General features: G+C 40.8%; 2 protein-coding genes across 2 annotated transcripts in view; one reads left to right on the plus strand and one right to left on the minus strand.

Moving 5' to 3' along the window:
- Positions 1–210: 210 nt before the first annotated feature.
- cops2 (COP9 signalosome subunit 2) lies at positions 211–9040 on the minus strand. The gene is given in 14 exon segments (XM_024138588.2): positions 211–947; positions 1070–1128; positions 1270–1352; positions 1528–1625; positions 1769–1821; positions 2174–2350; positions 5675–5834; positions 5999–6012; positions 6694–6771; positions 6946–7035; positions 7706–7831; positions 8027–8104; positions 8400–8513; positions 8898–9040. Coding segments are annotated over 14 exon segments (1329 nt in total). The 5' UTR covers positions 8952–9040; the 3' UTR covers positions 211–802.
- A 102-nt stretch (positions 9041–9142) lies between these two features.
- The window catches only part of galk2 (galactokinase 2), a 14651-nt gene continuing 2512 nt past the window's right edge, over positions 9143–21281 (plus strand). Inside the window, exons 1-8 of the mRNA XM_024138587.2 lie at positions 9143–9452; positions 9633–9721; positions 9901–10024; positions 10235–10325; positions 11476–11622; positions 11958–12056; positions 12743–12895; positions 13495–13705. Of these exons, the coding sequence (XP_023994355.1) occupies positions 9403–9452; positions 9633–9721; positions 9901–10024; positions 10235–10325; positions 11476–11622; positions 11958–12056; positions 12743–12895; positions 13495–13705 (964 nt within the window). The 5' untranslated portion in view covers positions 9143–9402. The remainder of the gene's footprint in view (positions 9453–9632; positions 9722–9900; positions 10025–10234; positions 10326–11475; positions 11623–11957; positions 12057–12742; positions 12896–13494; positions 13706–21281) is intronic.

Consider the following 21281-nt stretch of genomic DNA (forward strand, 5'->3'; position numbering starts at 1 on the left):
AAAATTAGGGTATGCCCGCTTCACCATTACACCCCTGGTTGTTGCTATGTGATATTTACAGATTAGTCACCGGCTGGCTCCACATGATTTGTAAAAAAATAAATTAAAAAAATAACATTAAAAAGTTAAAGAGTGAAGCAACAATTACCTTTTTATTTCAGTAACAAAACAAAAGCTAAAATGTGTCTTTAACAGTATCACAACAATGTACCATATGAAATCTGGAGCTCCATTTTATGAAAGACTGTACAGCGAACATCTTGCAGAAAAAAAGTCATGCTGATTTTGACATGAAACGTTCTCACTGCTCACCATCATTAATACTTCAATACATTTGTGTATTCACATTTCCTTAGAAGGGGGCAATACTGTGGTGGAACGGACATGCTTCACTATAGGAAATGGATTTTACAGTCTTCTCTCTGTTGGTTTCGGGACACTAGGGACCGGTTTCCCGGACACCGATTAAGCGTAGCTCTCATTGAACATGCTTCTTAGTCCAGGACTATTAATCTGTGACCAGTAAAGTGGCCCTAGGCCAAGAAACACAAGCTGGGTAACTGGCACCTCCGACTTCTACCTTTTAAATAATCAGTTACATAACTAGAAGTGACTGTAAGATTGATATTGGAAGCTGTGGAGATCATCAATCTATTACGGTCATCTTGAAAAGGAAGCTTACTGCTACTGTAAATGAGGTGAATTGGGTTAACTCACTACTCATGTGGATATACCCCATCTCCCCCTCCCCTCCTCCACCCGCAACATCGAATTAGTAACCTTTTTTCAGTTACACTACTGACTAGGCCAGTTTGCTGACGATGGCCTGGTTGAGAGTATTCAGCTGATTCGTCCATTTATCTAAAGCCATGTATCGGGCGCCGTTCCTCTTCTGGTGATCCAGCTCCAACAGTTGGTTGACTTGGTCGATACGGCCGTTGATCGTGCTGACAGGTATCGGAAAGAAATACAAGGTCAATTATGGTAAATTCATATTATTATTATTTTTAAACAACTTATAGTGCATTTAAAAGTTCTACAATAATCCTGGTATCAACATGCAATTTACCCGTCTAGAATGCATTGAACTAGAAGGCTTTCCACGTCACAGACATCAATGTTTAATTCCTGAAGGAGACCAAAAAAAAAAAGTTTATTTATAAACTTCAAAAATTTGAGAAAATATATATAACTTCAAAAATTGGAGAAAATATATATTTTTTTTTTTTAATTCAAAATAAAATATTAAATGTTAGAGATAGATCTTACCTTGGACATAAAAGGTATGTGTATTCTCGTGTAAGGCTTGATTAATTTGATAAGCACTTGCGTCCTTATATTTCGTAATAACTCTGAAAGACAAAAATCAAGAAAATCAATGATTAAATAGAAGGAACGTTCATGTAACACTTTGACCTGCCTCCAGGTATACTGATTTATAACTTGTTAAAAGCACGTTTACTAACTTACTAATGAAGTAACATGAACGGAAAATAGATCAAGCTGAAAGTGACGTCTAAACCACACCTTCTATATGCTCCCTTATGAACGGATCATCCATTATGTTACTGTGATTGGTTTTCAGGATCTTCTCAAACTCTGTGATGTCATTGTTCTGGTAGGAACTGGAGGGGGGGGGGGGGTTAACAGTAGTTTGCATTCAATAATCAAACCGTTTGTGTAACAGATCATGTGTAGACAAACAGCCAACGCAAAAACACTTCCAAAGAAAAGTTAGATTGTAATAGTGAATGAGATGCAGTCTTACCTGACCAAGTTAGTCATTGCAAGGATGTCTGGATCATTTTTATAGGGTTTAGCCTAAGAGGAACAAATGTCAGCATGAGGAAAGATACTCCCAACGCCGTGGAAACTGTACCAATACACCATGATCACTAAAATAGGAACCTTCTGGAGTCATTTACTTTATGAGCAGGTTAATATATTGTGATAGGCTCCTTAATACAATATGTTTAGGACCTCTTTACATAAGCAAACTCTAAAAAGTCTGTACTATAGAGATGAATCAATAAAACCATATTTCCCATCTTCATTGAAAAAGTTATTCTAGGACTAGTTGGTTTAAAAAATAAATAATAATAATAATAATAATAATGATGATGATATCGGGGTCTGGGGATTCATCTCTTATCACTAATGAGATGTTTCATACCTCCTGTGAGTCGAAGGGGTTGATTCCAGACTTCATCAGCATGTTGGCCAACACCAGGTACTTCAGACAGGTGGTCCGTCGAGGACTTCCTGATTCATCGTAGTTCTTAAACGCCTCGAAGAAGTCTGTGTGAGCCTTCTCAAACTCCCCTTCTCTCAAATGCATTTTACCTCCACACTCTGGAGAAAAGAAAAACAAGAGACCGGACAACATGGTCCTGACTAAGGATCCTCTCTACTCGCCTCCTACTTAACATTCATTGGAGGACGAGGTTCACAAGAGAGAGACACCCTTGGATCTTCCTTTCTCCAATACGCATTTGTGAGAAAGAGGAGAGGCAGAGAGGATGCCAGAAAATAAGTGAAAACTCCCTGAGAAAGAGGCCCTTGAATAGTAGTCTGGGTTTAATAGTTTTACCCTGTTGTCAATAGGGGGAAGCTGTTAGATTATGTTATTTTTTTAACATTTCCAAATTAAACTGCCTTCGTAATCGGAATTCTTGCTCGTACAATAGCATATTTTATTATTATTATTATTATAGTCAGAAACATATCCTATAAACCAATAAAATATGTTTATCAGACTGTCATCTTATGAAGTGTGTTTCTTGGTTAGGTGGCTATATATTTATCCTTAAATTTAAGTCGAATTAGTGGATAGCTACTGATGGAGTAAAAACTGGTGGAGTAAAGAAAATGGTGGTCTTTTGCTAACGTGGTTAGCGGTAAGTAGATTTACATGTAATTGGCTGTCTTCCCTGTGTAACCATTTTAAAAAAAGTAGAAGATGGATGGCTGGATTCAGAAAGGATACTGTATCTTTCCGATTCTGGTGTCTTGGACTTTGTGATTTAAGTGATATTTAAGATGCCATTGTCAAATTATTTACGTTGTGACGGCTTATGGCTAGGCTATGCTAGTCATTCCTTTGTGTTTACTGATGGGGGTGCTTCCCGGATCCGGGAACAATGGAGGTACGAGTAAAAAGTTGTAGCAGTTAACGGGTGTAGGTGTATGAGTGATGTGGTCTATTACTAGTTAAGGTAGAGAAACGTGGTTATAAGGTTAAAGGTAGAGAGACGTGGTTATATAGTTTAAGGGGTAGAGGTACGCATCGTTATTTTAGGTTTAAGGTAGAGATGTAGGTTATATAGTGGTAAGGTAGAGACGTGGTTATTAGTTTAGGTAGAGACGTGGTTATAATAGTTAAGTGTCAGAGGAAGTGGTTTATCAAGTTAAGTTAGAGACGTGGGTTATAATAGTTAGAGGCTTAGAGGATGTGGGGTCTATATAGTTAAGGTAGAGACGGTGGTGTTGAGTAAAATGGCCGAGTAGTTAGAAGGGTTGAGAGGTTAGTTAGACTTAGTGGTTATTGTATAGTTAGGTATGAGACGTGGGTTATACGTAGTTATAGGTTTAGAACGTAGGTTATAATGAGTTGAACGGTAGAGATGTGGTTATATAAGTTTAAAGGTAGAGACCGTGGTTTATATAGGTTAAGGTGAGACGTGGGTTATATAGTTTATGGGTGTTAGGTAGGAGACGTGGTTATATAGGTTCATGGGTGTAGGTAGAGATCGTGGTATAGTATAAGTTATGGTGTAGGATAGAGACGTGGTTATTATAGTTAGAGGTAGAGACGTGGTTAGTATAGTTAAGGTGAGAGGTACGTGGAGTTATCGATAGTTATGGTGTAGGTAAGAGACGTGGTGTAGTAATAGTTATTGGTGTAAGGTAAGAGACGTGGTGTATATAGTTAGTGTAGGTAGAAGACGTGGTTATAGTTACGTTATGGGTGTAGGTAGAGACGTGGTTATATAGTGTGAAGGTAGAGACGTGGTTTAGATATAAGTTAAGGTGTAGGGTAGAGATGTTTAGAGTAACGTGGTTATATAGTTAAGGCGTTAGAGACGGATGGCTATTATAGGTGTAGTAGAGACGTGGTTATATAGTTTAGAATGGGGTGGTATGGTAGTAGGAGGCGTGGTTATATAGTGTAGAGTGTAGGTAGAGCGTGGTTTAGTATAGTTAAGGTTAGTAGAACGTGGTTATTATAGTTAGGTGTAGGTAGAGACGTGGGTTAATTAGTTAGGGTAGGTAGAGATCGTGGTTAATAGCTTAAGGTGAGGTAAGAGCGTGGTTTTAGTTAAGGTGTAGGTAGAGACGTGGTTATATAAGTTAAGGTAGAGACGTGGTTATATAGTTAATGGTTAGAGACGTGGTTTATATAGTTATAAGGTAGAGATTGTGGTTATATAGTTAAGGTAGAGATGGGTTATATAGTTAAGGTAGAGATGGTTTATAGGTAAGGCGTGGTTATAGATGTTGGTGTAGTAGTTAGAGAGCGTAGGTTATAATGTGGTTATGGATGATACGGTAAGAGACGTGGTTTATAGTTAGGTGTGGTAGTGAGAGAGCGGTGGTGGAAGTAGTAAACGTGTTATATAGTTAAGGTAGAGACGTGGTTATATAGTTATGTGTAGGTAGAAACGTCGGTGTATATATAGGTTAAGTGTAGAGACGTGGTTATAGATAGGTTAAGGTTAGGTGAGACGTGGTTATATAGTTATAGGCTGTAGGTAGAGACGGGTTTATATAGTTATGGTGAGGACGTGGTTATATAGTTAAGGTGTTGAGGAGATAATGAGATATTAAGGAGACGTGGATTAGTATAGTTAAGGTGGGACTATGGTGATAGGCGTATGGTTAGGTAGGAGTTAGGTTAGTTGGAGGGGTAGGTGGAGATGTGGTTTATATAGTTAAGGTATTAGGATAGATGGTGTTATATAGTTAAGGTGAGGTAGAGACTGGTTATATAGTTAGTGTAAGGACGTAGGTATATACGTGTGTTAGGTGAGAGTGGTTATAGGTTTAAGGTAGAGACGTGGTTATATTAGTTTAAGGTTGTAGGTGAGATTGGTTATATGTAAGTTACCTATTAGAGATGTGGTTATAGTACGTTTAAGGGTAGAGACGTGGTTATATCTAGTTAAGGTAGAGACTGGGTGTTATATAGTTAAGGTAGAGATGTGGGGTATATAGGTAGGTATAGGTGTGTCATTGTTAGGTAGAGGGACTGGTGCTTATATAGTTAGAGCGTAGGTTGAGATGTGGTTATAGTAAGCGTAGGTTATTAGAGTGTTTAGATGGTAACGACTGTGGTTATATAGTTGTAAGGTAGAGACGTGGTTAAAGGTTAATGATATGAGTGTTTAAAATTAGGGTAGAGACGTGGTTAATATAGTTAAGGTAGAGACGTGGTTATATAGTTAAGGTAGAAGAACGTGTTATAGTAGTTAAGGTAAGAGACGTGGTTATATAGTTAAGGTAGAGACAGTGTTATATAGTTAAGGTGGAGACTGTGGTTATATAGTTAAGGTAGAGAGAGTGTGAGGTTATATTAAGTTAGGTGGAGATGTGTTACCTTGAGATCCCTGATAGGTGGTAGCCTTGAAAGGTAGAGACTGTTAGGTTGGATATAGTTAAGGAGAGATGTGTCTACCTCTGATGACTCCATGATGAGAGGGTGAGGGATGGCAGACTTGATGTGTAGAAGACTGTTCATAAGGGCCTTCAGCTTCTTGTTGTTCTTCTGGGCCGTGTACATCTGGATCTCCAGAGCATAATCTCCAAGAGACTGGGTGCCTTTCTTCAGGTCCCACCTCCAGCACCAAGACAAAGCATGGACAATACTATACATCCGTCTATACACCAAGACAGAAACAGTGGGAAAACATAGCTATCACCGTCTATACACCATATAGACAGAACAGGGACAAAATACTAATCATCCGTCTATACACAAGACAGAACACGGGACAAATACTAATCATCATCCGTCTATACACCAAAGACAAACAGGACAAATACTAATCATCCGTCTATACACCAAGACAAACTGGCATCGGGGACAAATACTAATCATTCGTGTGCGTGTATACACGCAAGACAGGAACACGGGAAAAATACCAAATCAATGCCGTACTATGAACACGTCAAGACATAAGTCGGGGGAGGACCAATTGTCATCACCGTCTAATGACAAAGCATGGGGTATACTAAGTCTGGCCGTCTATAACCAAGACTTTATCTAGTCTAGTCAAAGACAGAACATGGAAGCAAATGCTACACTGTTACCGTTTCAAGGCGGGCAAATACTAATTAGACACCGTTACACCGGCGGGATTTGGAGATAATTTCACACAGACACTTGAGGACGAACAGGGCATTCTAGATTTCCACAATGATTCCACAATCATACTAGCCCAGCGTGAGATCTGTTTGTGTTCTCTTGCCTCCTGTGGTCACGACAACAGCCATAGGAGTTGTCCAAACAGTACAAACAGATCTCAGACCAGGCTACAATCATACAATATGATTCCAATGATCTATTGTCACTAAGAACACACAAMAATGTTTTTTCATTATGATGTTATAATGCTGAATTAGATTTGGTGGTAAAACCTCTGTAAAGACCTCTGTGAAAACCTCTGATTGCATTGATGAGGATTGTTTCTTCACCTGACAGGACTGGTGCAGCTGCCTCAGGATCTTCTGAAGCTTACCATACTCTTCTCTCTCCAGGTACAACTTCCCAAGCTAAAGCATAGGACAAGGAGGAGTGAGGAATGAAACTAAATTACACAAGTATCAACCTCAGTGTCTCCATAAAAATTATATGCCACATAAGTTTTTTGGATTGCATTAAAAAAAAATATGATATTGTGGATGGAATCAATGACATTATATGAAAAGTTTTAAAATCAAGCATACTTTAGTGTTGGTTTTAAACCAAAGCCTGTCGTTTTTGGCATCCTTTAATGCATCCAACGTTGTTTCATAAAACTCTTGCAGCAAGTCCATCTGAAAATAAATAAAGAAGTCAAGTAGGCCCTCTGCACAATGTTTACATTCAGGAGGTTTTCTKTTTTTTTCTCCCCAATTTCGTGGTATCCAATTGGTAGTAGTTACAGTCTTGTCTCATCGCTGCAACTCCCGTACGGACTCYGGAGAGGCGAAGGTCGAGAGCCGTGCGTCCTCCGAAACACAACCCAACCAAGCCGCACTGCTTCTTGACACAATGTCCATCCAACCCGGAAGCCAGCTGTACCGATGTGTTGGAGGAAACACCGTGCACCTAGCGATCTGGTCAGCGTGCACTGTGCCCGGCCCACCACAGGAGTCGCTAGAGCGCGATGAGACAAGGATATCCCTGCCCACCAAACCCTCCCTAACCTGGACGACGCTGGGCCAATTGTGCGTCGCCCCATGGACCTCCCGGTCACGGCCGGCTGCGACAGAGCCTGGGCTCGAACCCAGATTCTCTGGTGGCACAGCTACCACTGCACCACCCGGGAACCCCACATTCAGGAGATTCTCAATTTTGCATCCATACACGTCCAGGACTAGCTTTAAATCAGGGTATTGAGAACCAACCCTAAGAGTTGAGACACTTTTCCATAATTCAATACAGCTCAGATTTATGCTTGATTCTGTGCACCATTGTTCGTTCTTAAAATGTCACAAACATTACCTGCTTTGACGTTGAGATATAATCAAGGATGGAATTGATGGATTTTTCAGAATAGTTTCTTGTAACTGCACTCCGGATGTATGTCAACAGCTGCTTGTACCTGTTCATCATTTCAGGGAAATTTGTCTGGAGGGAAAAAGACAACAACAAAAAAAATATGTAATTCAAATGCTAATTTAGGCAGTACGAGATGGTAGCAGTTCTTTACAAAACATGAACAAATTTGATCAAATATTTAGCACAATGAAGAATATATTTTCTAAATATTGAATATATATAAATATATGCTACAGCATATTTACTGTCATGTCTGCTGCTTACCAGTTTGAAGTTAATCTTAATCATCTGTTTCAAGGCTTTGAAACCCCATTCTCCTTTCTCACCCTCCAGCTCTAAGACCTGGTGTAAGAAAGAAGCATTTCAAATGTATTTATATAAATCCCTTCTTACATCAGCTGATATCTCAAAGTGCTGTACAGAAACCCCCAGCCTGAAACCCCAAACAGCAAGCAATGCAGGTGTAGAAGCAAAGGATTGCCACAGGTGGCTGCTGGCACCTTAATTGGAGAGGACAGGCTCCTAGAATGGTATCATTACAAATACATGGTTTGATACTACTCCATTCCAGCCATTATTATGAGCCGTCCTCCCCTCACCAGCCTGCGGTGATGTATGTGTGTGTGTGATAACTAACCTTCTGGAAGCTGCTGAGAGCTGCTTTGGGGTCATCCTCCTTTAGGGCCTTTGAATTGTAGTATTGATTCTCCAAATCAACATTGGGCTCAGAGTTGCTGTCCTCTGAGTATTCCTGAAATCACACAATTCATCATCACTGCAGTTTACAAGATCAACACCCACCTATTGATATTCAGCTAGCTAGCTCATGATATGTGTTGTTTTGGTGATTTGTGAAGCGAACAGCTGGATCATTTAACGGTGCAAAAGGTTTAACAACAATTAGTTGAAACTTGCAATAGTAACTGAACTAATCATTAGAGACATAGCTGGCTAACTAGCTAACAGTTAGCTGTCAATGATGGGAGAACCATCAACAGCTAGTTCAGCTGCTAGCTAGCTAGCTACTAAGTGGAGTGCAACATGGAATGTTTACGCTGATTAGCTAGCTAGCTAAACAAGTTGTATATGGTAATCAGCTACAATATCCATATATATTTACTTCTGAGGAGTTTACCAGATCATAATCCTCTTCATCATCGCACATGAAGTCATCTTCCATATCAGACATCTTTACTACGAAGCTAGCTAGATCGATAGCAACCTTGCTAGTGGCAGCAGACAGTCGCAGCAAAGATACTAGCTACTACGTCATCCGCAATCAATGCCTTGCTGCGCAGCGTGAACATYAGCGTGAATCGTGATTCCTTTGAACTGGTCCTTTCCTACTCTTCCGTATTGTTACGTTTCGTTACAATGAATGTGRTTACAGCTGGTCTAGAAACAGTTACTTTGTTTAACAGAAAGCGTTTGAGGTAGTGGTTTTGGCGGGAAGAGCTGGTCGTAGATCAGCTTTTCAATAATATCCGGGACTCTCGTGTGACAAGTCAGCTGATAGTATTAGGTGTGTTTCTATATTTTTCCTCAGTACAGTACTCCAGATAGATCTAGTTGCAATTAGATTTGGTGATTTAACAATAGTCTAAAACCAACCGGTAAGAACTGGTATTTGGTTTGAAAAAATGGCAGCACACCCGCCAAAGACAAAGATTCTGATAAGTGCAAATAAAAGGTGAGTTATCTTGATAATTTTCGAAATAGTACGGGTAATTACAGTTGCTAAAACTATCCATGCATGTATTAAACATTTTATAGTAGGCTACAGTAAAGTAAGACTGTTTTTTTAAACTCCTCAAATCACTCCTTGAATTGGGCAGTCATTTGCAATTRCCCCGATGTATTGTATTCCTAGGTTGCAAAATCTGAAAGAGGCCTTCGAGAAAAAGTATGGAGAAGCTCCTCTTTTTTATGCGCAAGCTCCTGGAAGAGTCAATCTAATAGGTATGTAAACACATTTCATATCTATATAGCTATGCTATTATAACGCAGAAATCCATAAATACAGTAAAAAGACCAGTGATGTACAGGAAAAAAATATATCAATGTGATCCTTCACAAGGGCTAGCTCTAAATCGTAACCGTAAACTCAAACATTGTCTTTCTTTATTCATTACTGTTAGGAGAACACATTGACTACTGTGGTTATGCTGTGCTCCCAATGGCTATTGAGCAGAGTATTCTGGCTGCTGTCACTGTCAATGATTCCAAGAAAATCTACCTGGCCAACACAGAACCTAAATACAAGTAAGATCTGCCAAATAATCTCCACACCAAGCTTTTTATGCACATGCAATTCACCTATACTCATCATATGTAAGGATCTTCCAGAATCTGTCTTGATTTGCTGCCCATCTAGACGAATTGACGACTGTATTGGATTAACTATCAAATGTTATTTCATTAGAGACGGCTCTCTCAAAATCATAAAATGGTGTGTGTTTTTTTTTTTTTCAGGGACTTCACAGTCTCTTCAGAAGATATTGAGATAGACAAGGACAATCCTCAGTGGTACTATTACTTTCTCTGTGGGGTGAAAGGGATTCAGGTGAGTCATGTAGACTCTGGTAATGACTTTAATATCCTGTATATGTCCTTCCTGTTCTATTCTACTGTTCTTTTCTGCTGTTCTTCTTCCTGTTGTTCTATTCTACTGTTCTTTTCTACTGTTCTTCTTCCTGTTGTTCTATTCTGCTGTTCTTCTCCTTGGGTTCCTATTTACTGTTCTTCTGTTCCTGTTGTTCTATTCTGCTGTTCTACTCGGCTGTTCTTCTTCTGTGTGCATTCTATTCTGCTGTTCTTCTTCTCTTGTTCTATCTTACTTTCTTCTTCCTGTTGTTCTATTCTAGCTGTTCTATTCTTACCGTTCTTTTCCTGTGTTCTATTCTACTGTTCTTCTTCCTGTTGGTTCTATTCTGCTGTTCTTCTTCCTGTTGTTCTATTCTACTGTTCTTCTTCCTGTTGTTCTATTCTACTGTTCTTTCCTGTTGTTCTATTCTACTGTTCTCTTCCTGTTGTTCTATTTCTGGACTGTTCTTCTTCCTGTTGTTCTATTCTTATGTTCTTCTTCCTGTTGGTTCTAGTTCTACTGTTCTTCTATCCTCTTGTTCTATTCTGCTGTTTTCTTTCTGTTTCTATTCGGTTCTTCTTCCTGTTCATTCTACTGTTCTTCTTCCTTGTTGTTCTATTCTACTGTTCTATTCTACTGTTCTTCTTCCTGTTGTTCTATTCTACTGTTCTATTCTACTGTTCTTCTTCTTGTTGTTCTATTCTACTGTTCTATTCACTGTTCTTCTTCTGTTTGTTTCTATCTGCTGTTCTTCTTCCTTCTATTCTACTTGTTCGTTCTTCCTGTTGTTCTATTCTACTGTTCTCTTTCCTGGTATTCTATATCTACTGTTCTTCTTCCTGTTGCTATTCTACTTTCTTCTTCCTGGTTGCTATTCTGCTTTCTGCTCCTGTGTTCTATTCTGCTGTCTATCTTCCTGTTGTTCTATTCTACTGTTCTTCTTCATGTTGTTCTATTCTACTGTTCTTCTTCATCTTCGTCATATCAACTTTGTCTGTCCTATCTATCTATCTATCTATAATCTATCTATCTATCATGTTGCTACAGTATTAACCATATCAAACATAAACATGAGGCATTGTTCAACATGGTGTTATATCATCGTCATCATCATCATCGTCCTCACCAGGAGCACCTAGGGAAGGTTCCTCTGTCTGGGATGAAGTGTGTTGTGGACGGGACCATCCCGGCTAGCTCAGGCCTGTCCAGCTCCAGTGCCCTGGTCTGCTGTGCTGCGCTCCTCACTATGGAGGTTAACCACAAGTCCCTCAACAAGGTAGTACAGTACAGAGGCATGTATTCAGTGAATGTCTCGGGTAACCTACTGCAGTTTGTTAAAAACAACACTCTAGAATATTATATGCCCAGACAAGATTCAGATCATGAATTGCCGAGACAAGATTCAGATCATGAATTGCTGAGACAAGATTCAGATCATGAATTGCTGAGACAAGATCAATGTCAAATGTATTTCAATTATTTTTAGGAGTTGTATTTCTGTCAACACTTTGATGCACCATGTTGCTGAGCCAGAAGTGTGTTAATGAATATTGCTGTAAAGTCTGATAAGCTAAACAGTAGACATAGACTGTTCCCTTTTCTGTCCACCAGGTGGCGCTGGCGGAGATTTCAGCCAAGTGTGAGCGCTACATTGGCACTGAGGGTGGGGGCATGGACCAGTCCATCTCATTCCTGGCAGAGGAAGGAACTGTAGGCAAACATACACACACATACATACATACATACACACACACACACACACACACACACACACACACATACACACACTGGCAGAGGAAGGAACTGTAATCAAACACACATACACACACACATATGTAACAGTATAACTTTAAACCGTCCCCTCGCCCCGACACGGGCGCGAACCAGGGACCCTCTGCACACATCAACAACGGTCGCCCACGAAGCATCGTTACCCWTCGCTCCACAAAAGCCGCGGCTCTTGCAGAGCAAGGGGCAACACTACTTCTAGGTTTCAGAGCAAGTGACGTAACTGATTGAAACGCTAGTAGCGCGTACCCGCTAACTAGCTAGCCATTTCACATCCGTTACACTTACACACACACACACACACATTCTGTATACCAGGGAGTGTTTATTAGTGTGTATTAGTGTGTATTAGTGTGTATTAGTGTTTATTAGTGTGTATTAGTGTGTATTGGTGTTTATTAGTGTTTATTAGTGTGTATTAGTGTGTATTAGTGTTTATTAGTGTTTATTAGCGTGTATTGGTGTTTATTAGCGTGTATTAGTGTGTGGTGCTGCTGCTGTGTTTTAATAAGTTAAACAGTTTAATGAACTTCTGTACAGTTACTATATTCTCTAGTTTGTTAGTGCTTGTTATTAGTTCTCGATCTGTCTCTTTGTCGTTGTCCCAGGCCAAGCTGATTGAGTTCCACCCTCTGCGGGCGTCTGACGTACGTCTCCCTGAAGGAGCAGTGTTCGTCATCTCTAACTGCTGCGTGGAGATGAACAAGGCTGCTACGTCTCACTTCAACATCCGGGTGGTCGAGTGTCGCATAGCCACCAAGGTTAATTAATATTATTATTATTATTATTATTATTATTATTACAGCGGCTCCCAATTGATATTGGTGTTGTCAACATCGTAGAAATAAATAGAATATGACAAATGCCACTAGAGATGCCTGGTAGAGAACGTTCAACACATGTTATGACTTAGCAAGCACTCGAAGGTTTTGTCCTGCTAGTACATCAAAACAAATTGTAATCAGCTGAAATGAGAAGGGATGTGATACAACTTAGAGTGCGCATTTACCTCAAAACACTGTGATTATTATTTTTTTTTWATGATTTTTTTAACCTTTATTTAACTAGGCAAGTCAGTTAAGAACAAATTCTTATTTTCAATGACGGCCTAGGAACAGTGGGTTAACTGCCTTGTTCAGGGGCAGAACGGCAGATTTTTACCTTGTCAGTCTCGGGGGATTTGATCTAGCAGTCTTTCGGTTACTGGCCCAACGCGCAAACAACCAGGCTACCTGCCACCCCAGAATGAATTGAACTGTGTTCTCAACTCAGATTCTGGCCAGAGAGAGGGGACCTGGAGTGAGGCCGCCTGCTGAAGCCGTCTCCTGTATGKTTTAAATAACTCTATGGTCTTCCTCAGATGTTGGCGAAGGCTCGGGGGCTAGAGTGGGGCCGGCTGCTGAAGCTGTCCCAGGTGCAGACAGAGCTGGAGGCCTCTCTGGAGGAGATGCTGCGGCTGGTGGCTGAGGTGCTGCACCCTGAYCCCTACAGCAGAGAGGAGGTCTGCAAGGCCCTGGGAATCACCACAGAACAGCTCTGTACAGACCTCCTTAGCCCCAACACACAGCACGGTAAGACACTGGTATTACTACCAGTTATTTTKCAATCGTTTCATTCTGAARAGAACCACCATTTTGTTTTGTTTCCGTTCTARTGTTCTGACCAACAATATAAAGTTCTGAACCGGTTTGAACCATAAAAAAGTACCGGTTTATATCGTTCCTTTCTGTTCCTTTGAAACCTGTGAAATCAAAAGTTGTTTACACATTTAGCTCATTAAATGACTTCACCAATCAGTGCGGYCGGAGCCGGCAAGCTAGWTYTTTACACCAATCAGTGCGMYCGGAGCCGYCAAGCTAGTTYTTTACACCAATCAGTGCGGACYGAGCCGYCAAGCTAGTTGTTTACACCAATCAGTGCGGACYGAGCCGGCAAGCTAGTTYTTTACACCAATCAGTGKGGACGGAGCCGYCAAGCTAGTTGTTTACACCAATCAGTGCGGACYGAGCCGYSAAGCTAGTTGTTTACACCAATCAGTGKGGACGGAGCCGYCAAGCTAGTTGCTGGCAATATATAAGGCAATAAATAGGCCCTAGAGGCGAAATAATTACAATTTAGAATTAACACTGGAGTGATAGATGTGCAGATGATGATGATGATGATGTGCAAGTAGAGATACTGGGGTGCAAAAGAGCAAGAGTGTAAGTAATAATATGGGGATGAGGTAGTTGGGTGGGTTATTTACAGATGGGCTGTGTACAGGTACGGTGATCGGTAAGCTGCTCTGACAGCTGATGCTTAAAGTTAGTGAGGGAGATATAAGACTCCAGCTTCAGTGATTTTTTTTGCAATTCTTCCCAATCATTGGCAGCAGATAACTGTAAGGAAAGGCGGCCAAAGGAAGTGTTGGCTTTGGGGATGACCAGTGAAATATACCTGCTGGAGTGCGTGCTACGGGTGGGTGTTGCTATGGTGACCAGTGAGCTGAGACTGACATTTTGAGGGTGGGGAGAGAGGGATGAGGAGGAGGAGGCTTGGCTTGAAGCGCTGGGCATTTTACGATACAGAGCTTCTTACCCACCAGTTAAGTTTCTGAGCAATGAGAAGAATCGGAGTAGAGATAGGAGAAGTTGGGGTGAAGGGTGTGATTGTCCCTCCTTCCCGCCACACTTTTTCTTATTTTCTCCTGAAAATATAGCTGTTTGTGAGCCGAATGTAATTCGCAAGCCTAAAGCTCTGTCAGAGACGCGATTGCAGAATATTAGTATAACCTAGTACATTATACTGGTAGGAAGACCACTAATACAGATCAACACAACCACTCCTGGTGAGGGTATCTATAAATTAAACAATATGTCTAAGCTAGTTATCTAAATTGAGAGAGGATCACGGTTTCTCTTTGGAGTAAAAATGACGCTATACCAGACAGAATCACTAACTGGGGTGTAACTAGTACATTGACCTTTTCAGAAAATGCTTCTTGGGGTTTTCCAACAAGCGGTCCTCAGACTCACAGGGCAAGACCCTGTGTCAACCAACACTTAACCACCTATATACTATACATTTATAACTGGGGTAGGCACAGACCTAACTTGCACCTAAAGGTGCACCCAACGACTAAACACTGAAACTGGGAGAGTCAAGTACCTTTTAATAATGGTATCATAATGTACGTAATAATAGTCATGACAATAGTAGATAGAATACATATACTGTGAGGTAGAGATAAACTCCCCTCACCCTGGTTGTCTAGGGTTTGGACCAGCCAGATCACTACTGTGTATAAATAGATATTACAAAAGGAAAATCATAATACAAACTATATTATAACTAGAGTTCACATGATATCATAGGTCTCACAGGATCATTACATCATTTAAAACAAGGGATCAGCATACTGTTTGTAGTTTATAATACAACATTGGACCTCTAGACCTCCAGAGGCGAATGGAACACACCATAGTTTGTAACAGTGAAAGATGAAACAGTCTGGTGCTAGGCAAGCTTAACAGTAATGTCCTTAGCAGATTGACCTTAAAACTGTGCTGAAGTGCAGTAACTAGTACATTCTAACTGAATGCGGTGATATCAGCGGCACAATACAACGCTTGCGAGCGTAGCAGCTCACATGCACTAAGGTCAATGCACGAGAGCTAATCTGTGAGCAACCGGCTGTAGATGGAGCAATAACTGCGTACCAGGAATCGTTTCCATTTCTATTAAGATAATCTCACTCTCACCCCTTCCCTGTAGAGCCCACACGTCTGCTATCTAAGAACAGAAGGAACTGAGGCCCGGGCTGCGTCTCGATACTACTATATAATTGACGCTTCCTTCCCCTTGTCTCCTTTCCTTCATCCTGCACTGATGTAAAAAGTTAAAATATGAGATGAGTTTGAAATTACCTTGGTAGAAGCAGCATATCTACACCCATCATTTACATCCCACCCAACATTGCCTCCTGTATCTATCCCTGATATTTCAAAAAGAGTGCTAGATGAACTGGAGATGAAGAAAGTGTTCGAAGGGTGAGGTCACACTTTTATATAGGTACTATTGAGATACATCATCCTGTATGCAAGGTTAACGTAATGAAGACTAAACAAACGATATGAGAGAGATGTTTTTAAGCAGGATGCAGGGAAGTGTGTAAGATAGTGGTGGTGACACATTTTCTCAAAGCTTTTTTTTCCTCTGGAAATGGGCGTTAATCACTCTAGCAGATCAACTCTGGACGTCTTAGGGGGATTAAGAACCACTTACCATCTTCAAAGCTCATAATAAGATTACAATTTACCATTAACTGGGGTAATCAAAAGATAAAATACATTTTTATTGGTCACCCGCTACAATGATTAGCAGGCAGATATTTAAGTGCCGAGATGATTAGTGAAGGTGCATTGTGCATTCTCACTAAGAATCTCCGACAGTGCAGTTAAATATTAATCTAACAAAGTCAATTGCTAGACAATTAGTCCGACAATAAACTACCTAATACACCACAAAATGGCGCCGGAGAAAGAAGGCAAGACGTTTTTACGTTCCCCAACCGATTGTGTTTTATTTTGTTTGTTTATTTGTGTTGTTTGTAACCTTTATATATTTTTACAACGTTAAATTGTGCATACATAAATGATTGCCCCGCTACTGGTCCGTTCTTAATGAGCAGAACATATACTTCTGGGACATAGCAAGGTTACTGCGATTACTACACACCACGGGATGACAGAATCCTTTTATGTTTCCTTTAACGAGTCCTGACGAGCCCCACTGATCGCAAAACGATATAACTGGTAAGGGCTATCTTTCTCGGAACAAGCGCCAGATCCCCGTGATTTGCGTGAAGAGGCGATGAATAAACGCCCCACTTGGGCTTCATTCTGCTAGAAACGCTGCAAGTCTCAATGGAAAATAAAACAAATATGGACCTAACGCGGAAAGATTAAACTACCAACGGGATAATCAAAACTATGTACTATCTTATGCTTCAACACTCACGGAGTCGTTGGCAAGAACGGTCGACTTATTAATGATTCAACAATACAGTTGGGCTGGTTATACGCACATGCTTTATAATCCAGCATGGACAGTAGGCGAGTAGCGCCAATGACGTGGTAAATGCGCTGGCGAGTGGGGCAGGACAGGCACTAGGTACACTTAATCTACTGAGCGCTCACTCAGCAGTATTGGAGCCGCACTCAGAAGATACCAGGTTATCACAGATATTACCTATATAGGAGAAGTTCCTCGAGGTTTATTATGCGTGCGTGCGCGCGGAGCGGCTGAGGTCACACGTTAGACATGAGTACCATGGTTCAATGCTTGAGCTGATAATAAGACTCACGACATGCCTATGCGATGACATACGTATGGAGTGTAGGTCCATTTGTATTTTTATGCGTAGATGTTTTAGCAGAGCCCACTACCTAAGTACAGGAGGAACGGACTCGTGGGTACAAAACTACTAGTAAAAGATTAAAGCATACTGAGGGAACTGAGCTGTATATTCCGCCATACAGCAACTAAGCCAAGAATGCACAACTAGCGTTACTATCAACTAAGTAACTAGTTACCTAAGACTAGCGGGAGGCGCTCGCCAGCCTAGAGATTACGACTCTCACCGGTGGAGGATATAGTCTATATAATATTATATATATCACGGAGGATAGTAGTACTAGCCAAATATATCTAGGACACGTGCATATATCAAGCGCTCATGTGTCTATACATATGGTAGACATAACCTAATAGGTAGAGGAAGGCACTACTTGTCATGGAAGTTAGCCTTTACGTGAACGAGCACACACACTAAAGATTAAGACGCAATACACATAAGAGCTCTACTACTCCTCATAAGGGCACGCGTCGTATCATTCTGGCAAAATCTGACCCTGAAGTCAGAGAGAGATATGTTCATTTAATACCTACGTTGAATACTCTGTATCTTATAAGCTCTCTGTGATCAAGCTACACAAATGTTATATACGAGACGGGGAAACGGCGAGTCGACTGTAGACTAGCTGAGATATCAATTATAAGACTAGGATAGGATGTGTCTATATGTATTAGAACATACGCCGAGGCAAGCATCACACGTACAACTTGTTTTGTACTAGCTAACATACGTCTAGTGTCAGCAATCGGTTATTATGTATGCCTGGAGTGTATTGGCCTAAGTCGCATCAAATCCTGAAGGCCAGATGCTCCGATTTGTCTATCTTATCACGTATGCTAACTAGGGTCTAATTACAGTGCTAAAGTAGAATGTGGCCCAAGATTATCTACCTGAGTGAATTAGACAGACTAGGTTACCGACCTTCAAACGAAAGGGCGTGGAGAATGTCGGTACATCACACCGGGCCAATAGCTAGGAGTATCACTACGTGTCCGATGAGCGGGGGAGCGATATCCAGCTCACTAGCTGACAAGCCATTATAAAGGCTTAGAGACGTGACGCTTTCAAAATGCAGATGTTGGGACTTCCACCCCATAGCTCCATAGGAATTGGCTACTAAGAAATATCACTGGCTCACACGGCGTATGCCCTCCGGCGAACCATCAATAAGCAATGAGTCCAAACAGGACTAAGATCCTTGAATGCGCAGTAATCTCACAAACCGGTTGCGCGCCCGAGAGAGTGAGCTTCACGTTACTAGTACATTATAACTGGTAGAGGGAGTGTGGCAGGGCTTGCAAACCATTAACAGACTCATCAAGAGCGGAGAATGCACACCACAGCTCACGTAGATAGCTGCACTACAGCTTGGAGACAATCACGATGACCCTATATAATGCAGGTAACGGGACTAACACCTTCTTCTATGGCTTCGCTAGCAGATCATCGACAGGTTCAGAGTAGACGTTAAAACTTAGAGAGAAAACATGCATATTGAAGTAAGCACCCTGAGGCTGTTTCACGGAAGACTTAGGCTAAGGTATGTACATCACGTGGCGCGTCATAATCGCAGAAGACAGTTATACACGTGAGTGTAAGTAGAGACCTTTAAGTAGGTCCACTATAAGCACAATTCAACACAAGTGTGCGCACATAACGTCAGGTGAGCCAACAGAATTTATAACTGGTAGGACGTGAAATGCAGCACTCCATAGTGTACGTGTACTGGAGTCACATTACTAGTCATCACTGAACCAAACTTGGTAGGCTGGCCAAGTGTCCTCTAGCAGATCACTCGAGCGGTATGACAGATGTAACAAATTCAAACCTCTTCACAACCCTTGGTTACGAGGTCTGTCACATACCAGCAAAACTTCATAGTCTTCTTACATAGTGCACAAGTAACACTCACAGTACCATAGTTGTACTCACCTGAGCCTGCCGATGAGGCACTAAAAGGCAACCTGCCTAAAATGACTACCAAACCCAATGCACTCTAGCCAAGATCACTTATAACTACGTACATTTACATAGTCAAGAATATATGGGTAGTATGAAAGGTCTGGTCATGGCTCAGCCAGAATCCACACTTTGATATAAACACTAGCTACCAATTTATTAACTGGTACGCACTCAAGAGACAGAATCACTCATCTGTTAAGACTCAACTAGTACATTATATCGAGTAGCTGCTAAAATCCATGTAGTCCAACTTAGTACTCACACTAGTAATTATAAACTGGTAGGCGACCCTTAGAGAACTCACAACACTGAGTAAATCATCAACAGACTAGTTAAACATTTATAACTGGTAGGGCTCAGCAGAATACTACGTGCTTAACTAGTACATTATTACTGGTAGGCTAGCAAATCACCACTGTAATAACTAGTACATTATAACTGGTAGGCTAGCAGATCACACTGTATAACTAGTACTTATAACTGGTAGGCCAGCAGATCACTACTGTTAACTAGTACATTATAACTGGTAGCCTAGCAGATCACTACGTGTAACTAGTACATTATACTGGTAGGCTAGCAGAATCAACTAGACTGGTATAACTAGTACATTATAACTGGTAGGGCTAGCAGATCACTACTGTATAACTTAGTACGTTATAACTGGTAAGGCCAGCAGATCACTACTGTGTAACTAGTACATTATAACTGGTAGGCTAGCAGATCACTACTGGTTAACTAGTACATTTATAACTGGTAGGCTAGCAGATCCACTACTTGTAACTAGTACATTATAACTGGTAGGCTAGCAGATCACCTGTTTAACTAGTACATTATAACTGGTAGGCTAGCAGATCACTACTGTATAACTAGTACATTATAACTGGTAGGCTAGCAGATCACACTGTTAAACTAGTACATTATAACTGGTAGGCTAGCAGATCACTACTGTGTAAACTAGTACATTATAACTGGTAGGCTAGCAGATCACACTGTTAAACTAGTACATTAATAACTGGTAGGCTAGCAGATCACGTACACTGTGTAACTAGTACAATATACTGGTAGGCTTAGCAGATCACCATGTGTAACTAGTACATTATAACTGGTAGGCTAGCAGATCACTACTGTGTAACTAGTACATTATTAACTGGTAGGCTAGCAGATCACCACTGTTAATAACTAGTACATTATAACTGGTAGACTAGCAAGATCACTAACTGTGTAACTAGTACATTATAAACTGGTAGACTAGCAAGGATCACTACTGTTAACTAGTACATTATTACTGGTAGCCTAAGCAGATCACTACTGTATAACTAGTACATTATAACTGGTGGCTAGCAGATCACTACTGTATAACTAAGTACTTTATAAGGATAAAAATTACAGTGGTAGCTAGCAGATCACCACTGTATAACTAGTATTATAAACTGGTAGGCTAGCAGATCACTACTGTATAACTAGTACATTATAACTGGTAGCTAGCAGATCACACTGTATAACTAGTACATTATACTGGTAGGCTAGCAGATCACTACTGTATAACTAGTACATTATTAACTGGTAGGCTAGCAGATCACCACTGTATAACTAGTACATTATAAACTGGTAGGACTAGCAGAATCACGACTGTATAACTAGTACATTATAACTGGTAGGCTAGCAGATCACTACTGTATAACTAGTACATTATAACTGGTAGGCAGGCAGATCACCACTGGTCCTCCTCCACCATTTTGATACAAACCAATACTGTGTTGGTGTAGGCCTGGATATATTTTCAAAAGGGT

The sequence above is a fragment of the Salvelinus sp. IW2-2015 genome, unplaced genomic scaffold (genome assembly GCF_002910315.2).
Source record: "Salvelinus sp. IW2-2015 unplaced genomic scaffold, ASM291031v2 Un_scaffold1525, whole genome shotgun sequence".
Taxonomy (NCBI): Eukaryota; Metazoa; Chordata; class Actinopteri; order Salmoniformes; family Salmonidae; genus Salvelinus; species Salvelinus sp. IW2-2015.